Below are 10446 nucleotides of genomic sequence, written 5' to 3' on the forward strand. Positions count from 1 at the left end.
CACATACAAATAAATAAATCAGTTTCACATATCCTAAATGGAGAGAATAACTAGTCCAAAATTCAAAGCTCTTCATATAAATAATGTTTTTAGCTATAAAAGCATGTGAGTGACTGTAAGAAACAAAGGATGCAAATCTTATACATGAATCTCCAATAACCTCTCCACCAGCAAATTATTGCCAAGGAACTTGAATTTTTGTTCTAACTATGATATTCTATCATTCTTCACATAAGAAACTATAATAAAATAAAAAAATGGAAGCAGAGAGAACCACTTTTACACCTGAAAACATCCTATGAATGTGAACCTCAACAGAGATCATAATAATAACTACAATTACTCTTCCAAGGTTTCTTTCTGTTTCTGTTTCTGTTTCTGAGTTTCCAGCTGTGGTTTCATTATGAGTTGAATGTTAGTGAATCAGTAAAAAAACCGAAACATCTCAAAGAAAAATATTTTTATTCAGAAAATAGCGATTTGTTCGAATTGTCACAATAGTCTCTATTTGGCAATACTTTGTACTAAATAGCGTATGACAGAACAGTAATGTTATGTTACTGGATGATATTGATTATGATTTTCATTTTGATTTTCTTCGCAATGATAAATTGGTTATAATAAAAATTACATATCTTAAGATAGAGCAAGTGATGCAAATAACTTACACAAGCTGTCATCATGTTGTTCTTCTTTCTCCTGGGCCTCAATGCATTTGAGTAGATATTTAAAGGTCTCAATCTCGCACGGTATGGTGAGCCCGCCGCTCTGATCAAATCCGAATTCCTCAGCAGCCTTTTCAAGCAACAGTTTGAATAGAGGGTGGCTAAGGTAGCTAGTTGGAATAATGAACCGTCGAAGCTCGGGTCCAACATAGACCGCCAAGTAACCTTTTGGCACATCAGGTGGTGGTTCTGGAGTTTTGCAGCTTTCGTCATCAGAGTCACAACTTATGAGATTTGTTATTCTTTTGTTGATTATTGGAGATTTGCTGCTACCCTGAGATTCTTCAATTTTTAGGCGGGAAGTTCTTGCGCCTATTGTGACACTTTGCCATTTATGAATTATTTCTCTTAGTCTCACAATCTGCCTAATCCCGGTTATTTTCGAGCCTCCACCGTACTCCATTGCAGAAGTTTTTACCACAACAGTCAAATGTATCCCTCCCAACACCAAGTTCAGTGGAACAGATTCTAGACTAAACAGTCACTGCATGTAAGTTTATTCTCAGTTATAATGTGCATGTAAGAAATGAAACAAATCTTCAACAGAGGTGTTTCAATAATGAAAAAATAGAGTACTACGCTGCAAGAGGAAATGGGTAATGAAATAGAGTTCAATCATGAATATATTCACAATCCGAAAAAATATAAAAAGCTTCAAAAAGAAATCCAATTTACTAATTCATCCAAATGTATGAATATAAGTTCATATGGATAGGTGTTAATTATTCAAACGACAGACAAATGGCCTTACTGCAAGCAAATCTATCTTAGGCCTATGACAACATAATCTTAGGCCTTATGTTATCAAAGGTGAAATGATCATGAGATGAGTATCGCATTGAGGTTTCTAACCGTGTCTGTAATTTGTATTAGAATATTTAAGGGGGAGTATGCTTATAAAAAACGGTCCGCGATTGCAAAAACTGTCACAACAAAACGGTATCAGTAGATGCCGACATTGATACCGTTATCACCGTTTTTTATGTTAAAGAACAAATTATAGTTAATTCACACCACGACGACCGTGATCAATGTTGCAACACTTATACTGCACGAAATCGCAAAAGTCTTTACGCGACTGGGAGATACAGTGATCGAACCCTCGTGATGACGTCCAATCTAACATTATCAACATTTGAGTGAGGATTTGCCGTTTGCGGACAGACGGAAAATTCTATGGAATTATCCAAATGATGGGGAAAGAACCGAATTAATAATTTCATTTCAACAAATACCTAATAGACACTACTCTTGACATCTCTGCAAGCATTAAAGCCTACATTGTCTGAATTTTTAAACTAATCTCACAATTTCATAAACCTTGAATTGAACAATCAGATTCACACAGATCCTCATGCCAAAAAATTAATTAATGTAATCAAGGTTGTAATAACATCATGAATTTCGAGGTCACTTCATGGAAATTTCCATTTATTTAACTACAATTTTTCACAATTCCATTTCCATTTCCAACGCAACAAAATTTGCAATGTTCATAAGAAAAACAATTCAAATTCAAAATGCATACAAAAATATTTGGAACACACCTGCATGAGCCATGAAACGGTTGAAAAACGGCCATGAAACTTCTTCGGAAGTAAAACCAGAGCAAGCGAGCTCTCGTGAGAGAGAAAGATCAGAGAAATAACCAAAACAAAACAAAAATGCGGTTTGTTTAAAGCTGTTTTTGGAATCCAAAACCGAAAAACGAAGTTTGTGTTTGAACTTTATACGCAAAAAAATCGGCTACAAAATAGGACTTTTGTTTTTCTGTTGCATTCTCTGTTTTGTTTTAACGCTTTCTTGTTTCACACATGACAAAACCACTCGCTACAGCGTCCTTATCGGGGTCCTTAGAATTAGAAACGGTGTCGTTTCGATTTTGTAGAGACAATAAAATTTAGAAAATTAAGGAAATATGTAATAAAATTAGTTGTACATACAGAGTGGGAGGAATATGTTTGAAAAAACTAATGAAAAAAAAAAAAAAAGGACTGTTGAGGAGGTTGCGTGGTCGTTCGGTTTGAATGGCTACAGCTTTGCATGTAAGGACGTAGAGTTTATTAATTTTGGTAAACTCTTCTTACCTATAACCAATACTAAGTTTTATTAAAGAAAATTTATTGTTATTATTATTAAGAGGAAGTGAATCTTACTTTGTATTTAACAGGAAGTGAATCTTAATAAAATTCATAAAACGAAGGGAATTTTGACCTCTCTTTTCTTAAAATCATATTTTTGACAAATATTTATGGAAAAATAAAAAAGAAGCAACAATTTTAAGGAATCATAAATTTGGCAATTATCTATTTTTACTGTGGGTTTTCTAAGGTGATTCATTTCGTCTATGATTATTTCATTTTCATCTTTTAGGAATTTAACATAATTTTTATGTCATAATAATTTGACTTAAATGCACTTTTGACCCCTTTAGTTTAATTTTTCTAAACTTTTGATCCCCATTTACAAAATTCAACATTTTGATTGTAACACCCTAAATCTATCCATCGAATATTAATAAAATCAGAGTGCGAAAAATTTAATCATACAAGGGATGTCACATTTACTTCGCATAAGCAACATACATTAATCATAATCATGCAGATACATAACACTTAGAACCTGGATGAACTTATAACAATATTTTGCAATTCAATTAATCAATTGAACAATGGAATCATAATTCCTCAACAGCAACAACGTCGCATCTTTTATTCACTGAAAACACTTCGCAACTATTAATATTATTCAACTTCAATTCACTTAACATATTTATTCGACTAAAACAACTTCAAAATCAACATGATCATTCATAATTAAACTTAAGGTAATAACAACATTTAAACATAACACCAATCGTTCATCCCCCGAGTGCTACGTATCAGAGCAAGACCCTCTTGACTTATTATAGAGCAACGTGAAAACTTCATAAATTAACTTCAAACTTTCACAGTTATACTTGAGTACCTACCCATTTCCCATGGTAGGGGAAACATCAGCAGAAGGGCTGTTTGCCATAATTTTCAGGCCGTCCTGTTTGCCATAATTTCCAGGCATGCATTATGCAATGGATGCGACTCAATGAATGCAACAATCACATACAATACAACAAAAATCTCATCATGAGGCATATGCCTATATCACTATTATTACCAATTATTAGAGGTAATCATCATCACAAAAGACATAATCCTATATCGTCACTACAACACTAGCCATAGGCCTACAACATCATCATCGTATCAACAGCATAATCATAACGATAATATAATTATAATCACGTCACCAACATCACAATATCAACAACGACGTGTTATTACAACAACATAAAAACTATACCAACATCAACATAGAACAATTTTCAACAATAGATTCATTGACGGTAGAACAATTTCAGTAATATCAGAAACAACCACTACAAACAACCACTCACCCGCAACAATTTTACACAACCACAAACAGAGGCGATTATACAAACTCAATCCCACATACAATTCGTCATAAATCTTATTATAGAATCAGAACCCCACCCTTATCTTGGATTGGATATTTCTCTAAAATTCTACCGATCGAAGCCTTCTAGCCTTAACTTATAACCCTTGCCTCTTTTAATCAGAATCAAAAGCTGAAATTTTTTCCCAAATATGCATCTACAGTGTGATGATGATATCTCGCAACTCAGACCTTATTTTGAAGATCCCAACGGTCTAAAGTTAGATACAGGTGTTGCGAAGCTACTCTCAAAATTTAGTAACGATCCAACGGTTAACGAATCGGGGATCTTTGATTTAGTGAGACTGCTGCAAGAAAAATGGGAATGAGTTTCTCTCATATTTTCTCTCTTCTCTGCAACTTCCCATGACCAATTCCCCAAGACTTTTTCCCTTCTAATTAACCTAATCCATATCTTAACCTAATTTCATTAAATCTATTGGGCCTAACATTCTCACCCCACCTTTTACTACCACCATCACTTAATTAAGTCCATATAATAAATCTAGTATTTCTTCAATACTATTTCTACAACTTAATTTATTAATTAATTGACTAATTAATCATAACAACTCATGTCAACAATTCTCAATACTCTACAAATTCAATAATTAAATTCGAAATAATTCGAAAATATTTAATTAAATAATCAATTAAATATTGGGTGTTACATTGATCCCCAAACATTTTGATCCCCTTAGGGTTCAACTACCACATACATTTGATATTCCTATATCCCTCATCCTTTATCACCTTTTCTAAATCCATATACGACATGTAGTCAGCATCCCACTTTCAATCCAATTCAGACACTAAACCATTAACATACCATTTAACAGGATGTTTGGGGACAAATGTTTGGGGATCTAAATGTTGAATTTTGTAACTGGGGGATCAAAAGTTTAGAAAAATGAAACTAGGGGGTTAAAAGTACATTTAAACTTAATAATGTTTTTAACTGATTATTTTATTTACTAACTTTTAGACTTAGATTATACATTTATTTATAGGAATTAATGGTTACCTCATCATTTTACTAACTTTTAAATTTAGATTATACATTTCTTTATAGGAAATATTGGTCACCTCATCACCATCTTTATATTTTCTTAAAAGACAACAGTTTACCTCTTCATTTGATGATTTAAATGTATTTAGATTTTCTATTGTGATCTCCTTCTCATTTTCTTTTTCATTTTGGAGCATTTGCATTGGTTCTTCTTCTCTTAGTTTCTTGGTATTCTTTAGCGTATTTAATGTTTCTTATATAGTACTAACATAATTCATATCTCCATATTTTGACATCGGGTTCGGTTTGCAACATCAATCCTTAAATATTAGATACTTGTTAAAGATGCAATTTTTGAAAATATTTCCAAGAATTTTAACACTTGAGAACCATCTCTAGAGATTCACTTCATTTTCTTTTAGCATCTCTAATTTTTTATCTAGTGTGTTCATCATTTCCTTTTAATTTGTGTACGTAGTGTAACACCTGAGGCTGAATAGGCAGAGGGCGGTTGCACCGCATGTAACACTCGTGGCCGAATATGGCAAGGAGTGGTTGCCACGTCAGAATGAGAGAGATCTTGAAGCCGTGCAGATATGGGACTGCATGGTGGAAGAAATCATATAAGGATTGATAGGTACTACCTATACCAACAATATGTGTCTTCTTTTCGGTATCCTGTTCCATAAGAACTCCATAGTTAAGCGTACTTGACTTGAAGCAATTCTAGGATGGGTGACCTTCTGGAAAGTTTCCCAGAAAGCGTGTGAGTAACGACAAATCATGTTGAAAAGACCCGTGTTGGTTTGTGGGTTCAGTTGATCATCTTGAAAGCAGTCTGGGGCGTTACAAATGATATCCGATCCAGACCTCTCCTAGTACGATGTGGTTTAAGGACGAACCATGCGGAAGCTAGTGGACGTGTAACACCTAAGGCCGAAGAGGCAGAGGGTAGTTGCACCGCATGTAACACTCGTGGCTGAATATGGCAAGGAGTGGTTGCCACATCGGAATGAGAGGGATCCTGAAGTCGTGCAGATATGGGGCTGCATGGTTGAAGGAAAGCATATAAGGATTGATAGGCACTACCTATACCAACAAGATGCATCTTCTTTTCGGTAGCCCGTTCCATGAGAACTCCATAGTTAAGCATGCTTGACTTTGAGCAATTTTGGGATGGGTGACCTTCTGGGAAGTTTCCCAGAAAGCGTGTGAGTAAGGAAAAATCATGCTGAAAAGACCCGTGTTGGTTTGTGTGGTCAGTCGATCATCCCGAAAGCATTATGGGGCGTTATACATAGAACCTTAATAGATTATTTCAATGGTATCCTATTGGACAAGTGACTTCAAATACAAGAGGGGAAGGGGTGAATTGTATGGATTTAAAAAATAAAGTTTAATTAAAAATTCTTTGATTAATTAGATTAAAACAAGCCAAGAATACCAAATATACACAGTGGAATAAGAATGGAAAATGAAATCAGAGTAAGGAAAAGATGAGAACATGACAAAAATATAAAGAGATAAAAGTTGAGAGAATTGCATCATAGGATTATAGAGGTTCGACCTAATCACTTCGTCAACTTCTCTCCTCAAAAGTATTTTTTGGAGAGTTTCCACTATATTAGATATTTTCATAGGTTATGCCTACAAACCTTCTTACAATAAATATGAGTTTTACATTAGCTATCCTTTAAACCAGACATGAGATTTTACATCAGGAAAGCCTCAGAACCAGACATATTTTTTACACCAGGCTAAGTTAAGAAACCAAATGGAGATTTTGACGGACAATCTCAAAAACCAACTAAGAGATTTTACACCGGGTTAAGTTCACGAACCAAACAAAGATTTTCATGGACAATCTCACTAATCAAACCATGGCTTCTATCGGTTTATCTCCTGAACCAAAAAACAACTTTTCACAAAAGATATTATGCAAGAGATAAATTTCTCATGCGTAAATTACAATATTAACCCCAACATTGTAACAAACAAAAATATCACTTGATATTTTTTACTCTCAAAGCACTAAGATTATTTCGTGTTGGGAGTCGACTCTAAGAAGACAGAAATTTTTTGATGAAAATATGCTTCAGTGGGAGTCGACCCACAACTTGGGGAGTCGACCCATTTGTGATGTGTGTCGACTCCTTGGTCTCTTTGAGTCGACCAATTAGAGGCAAAGATAATTTTTCAAAATCGCTTTCAGTGGGAGTCGTAAACAGCTCGAGGAAGTCGTCCCATTCGTGTTGTGTGTCGACTTCAAGGACCAATGTGTCGACTTCAAGGATGTAGAGAAATTATTTTAAAATTTCCTTCAGAATGAGTCGACTCCTAAACTAGTTTTTCATGAAAAATCACATTTTTCCTCGTGCAAATGCCTTTGAATTGTTCTATAAGTGTCCTAAGATGAAAATGCAACCTAGACATAAAACATAACGTCCAATATACAAATACTACATATTACCTAGTTTTGACATCATTCAAAACATCTAAGAGAGAATGTTGCGCTCACATACTTCCTCTTTTTTATGATGGCAAAATGTATGATGTATTTGTAGTCTCTTATCATATCTCCCCCCGAATATATGCATATCCCATTTAATATTTGCAAAACTAGACTTTGTTCTTAGTTATGGCATAACTTATCCCCCTTTGACAATGTCAAATAGAGAAAAAGCCACAAAGCGCAAGAATCATCAAGTAAAACACACAACCACATGTATACCACTCATGGGCATTGTGGAGATGAATTGATCAATGATAACAACACTCACAAAAAATGATGTTAAAGTGAAATGCATAAACATAAATAATCATTCAACTCAAACAAAATTCAACATAAATTCATTACAAATTTACCAAAAATAAAGTCAACATAGAACAATAATAATAACATGCTCAGTCACAATGGCATCAAAGATATACTTCAAGTTTGCAGAATTTATACCATGAAATACATATGATGATGAAATATAAATGATTAAAACATGACGTCACTATAAACATATAGATTGAAAACACTCATCGGTTAACAACAATTTTTTTGGAAATGAACAATCATGGGATTGCATCATACATCAAATATATCACACATTTTGGAGCATAAACATGCAATCAAATTACAAGAGACATAGATAAGAAACACAAGATATAAAAACTTACGAACAAAGAGATGAGTGAAATGATATTACCTCACCGAATTAGAAACAAAGGATGCACTCAGATGAAATAGAAATTTATAATGAAGGTCAAAACAATTTTGAAGAGAGTGCGCACATCAAAATATTTAGGAAAAACTTGAGATATCGATAATTCCTTATTCCCGATGAATTTTGAAAAATGGCTCAGTCGCAAGAGGTTTTGTGAAAATATCGGCAAGTTGATTTTTTCTATCAATATGCTAAAAAATGATATTCCCTTTTTCAACATGATCACATAGGAAATGGTGATGTATCTCAATAGTTTTAGTACGATAGTGTAGCCTAGGATTTTTAGTTAGATTAATAGCACTAGCATTATCGAACATTATCGGAAGACATTGAAGTTTAATGTCGAAATCAAGTAATTATTGTTTAAGCTATCAATTTTGAGTGCAACAACTACCCATTGTGACGTATTCTATCTCAGGAGTTAACAAGGCAATGAAGACTTGCTTCTTTATATTCCAACTAACTAAATATTTAGAAAATAAGTATTAAGTTCCACTAGTGCTCTTCCTATCTGATTTGCAACCGGTAAAGTCTGAATCGGAGTAACCCACTAAACTACAATCGTATCCTTTCGGATACCAAAGCCCATACTTAGAAGCACCATGAAGGTATCTAAGGATGTGCTTTAAAGCTTTTAAATGGGATTCCTCCTTAGGAGAAGATTCCTTAGGTTGATCAGTTTCCTTCTTCAGTGTCTTTGAGTATGTCTTCTGAAGATACACCTGCATCATGAAAAGAAATACCTTTCCCAACATTTCTTGGATAAGATTAATCAAAAGTGACATGCACAGACTCTTCGATAATGATTAACAATAGAGATAGTAGTAGTAGAGGGATTACCTACACTGTCTTTATCGAGTATAACACCCTTAGTTTTGTCTTCGTAGGTCACATATCCCTTTTTCTTTGGCGCGAAGTCAATGAATAGGGAAATGTCATCCGTCGTATGCATTGAGCATCCATTATCGAGAAACCAAATTCTCTCCATGGAGCCAAGACATTCAACCTACAAGATCAATCAGGAGTGCTAGGTACCGAATTTTCATTAGATTCTTGAGAGTGAGTGGAAACTATGTTGCACTTAGGAAACCATTGAAAAACACCTTTAAGAACAAAAATCTCCTAAATTTACATTTTGCAATGGTATAACCTTTCTTGCAACAATAGTGACAATTCAAGTGATAATGAAAGTGACTTTTGCTATTTGATTCCTTTTCAACAAAACTACACTTTTTGATGGACCGTGAGGCAAAAAAGTATTGTTTGATCACTATCACTTGGGATATCTTCACTTAAGGATTCAATATCACTTTTTGAAGCAATGTATGCTCTTCTAGACTTTCTAGACTTCTTGTGTTGACCCTTTCCTTTATCCTTCTTAATCAATGGATAATCAGGCTTATAATGACTGACTTTTCCATAATTATAGCATGAGCCTTTAGATTTTTCTTTCTTACTTTCATCTTGCTTTGAGGTATTTGATTTCTTTCTATAGTTTAAAAGATTCTTGTCGGAATACTTCAATCCATTTCTATTAATATACTCATGGTACCTTCTAACAAACAACTCCATTTCTTCATCATCCGAACATTCATCATCACTAGTTCCATTATCATCTTGCTCTATAGTAGAGGACTTAGAGCCACAAGATAAATAGACTTATTGTCTAACTCCTTTTCCTTGTTCTTCTCCTTCTTAAGCCTTTTATCATGCTTCTATAAGAAAATTATCTCTTGCTCATATTCTTCATGCATTTCAAACAAAGTAGTAGAGTCTAGTGTTAAGAGATTATTAGTTTCCTTGATCATGGTGACCTTCGGTTGTCATTCCCTATTAAGACATTTCAAAATTTTGTTAGTAAAAATTTCATTGGAATCATGATACGTCTTGGTAGCACCAGGATGAATGCTCAATCCAGTACGATGTCCTTCTTCAAGAATACTCTTCCTAAGCTCAGCAACATCAGGAACACAAACTCGTTCACCAAACCTCATTATACCATTCT

The 10446-nt window shown here is 34.1% G+C and overlaps 1 protein-coding gene across 1 annotated transcript; it reads right to left on the reverse strand.

Moving 5' to 3' along the window:
* Positions 1-51: 51 nt before the first annotated feature.
* Positions 52-2439, reverse strand: LOC131599326 (auxin-responsive protein SAUR72-like). Its single transcript, XM_058871727.1, has 3 exons — positions 2273-2439; positions 669-1209; positions 52-390 (listed from the first exon to the last, which is right to left on the reverse strand). Exons 2-3 carry the CDS (start codon positions 1126-1128, stop codon positions 221-223), a joined length of 630 nt encoding a protein of 209 aa, XP_058727710.1. The 5' UTR covers positions 1129-1209; positions 2273-2439; the 3' UTR covers positions 52-220.
* Between the last annotated feature and the right edge of the window lie 8007 nt (positions 2440-10446).

The sequence above is a fragment of the Vicia villosa genome, linkage group LG4 (genome assembly GCF_029867415.1).
Source record: "Vicia villosa cultivar HV-30 ecotype Madison, WI linkage group LG4, Vvil1.0, whole genome shotgun sequence".
NCBI lineage: Eukaryota > Viridiplantae > Streptophyta > Magnoliopsida > Fabales > Fabaceae > Vicia > Vicia villosa.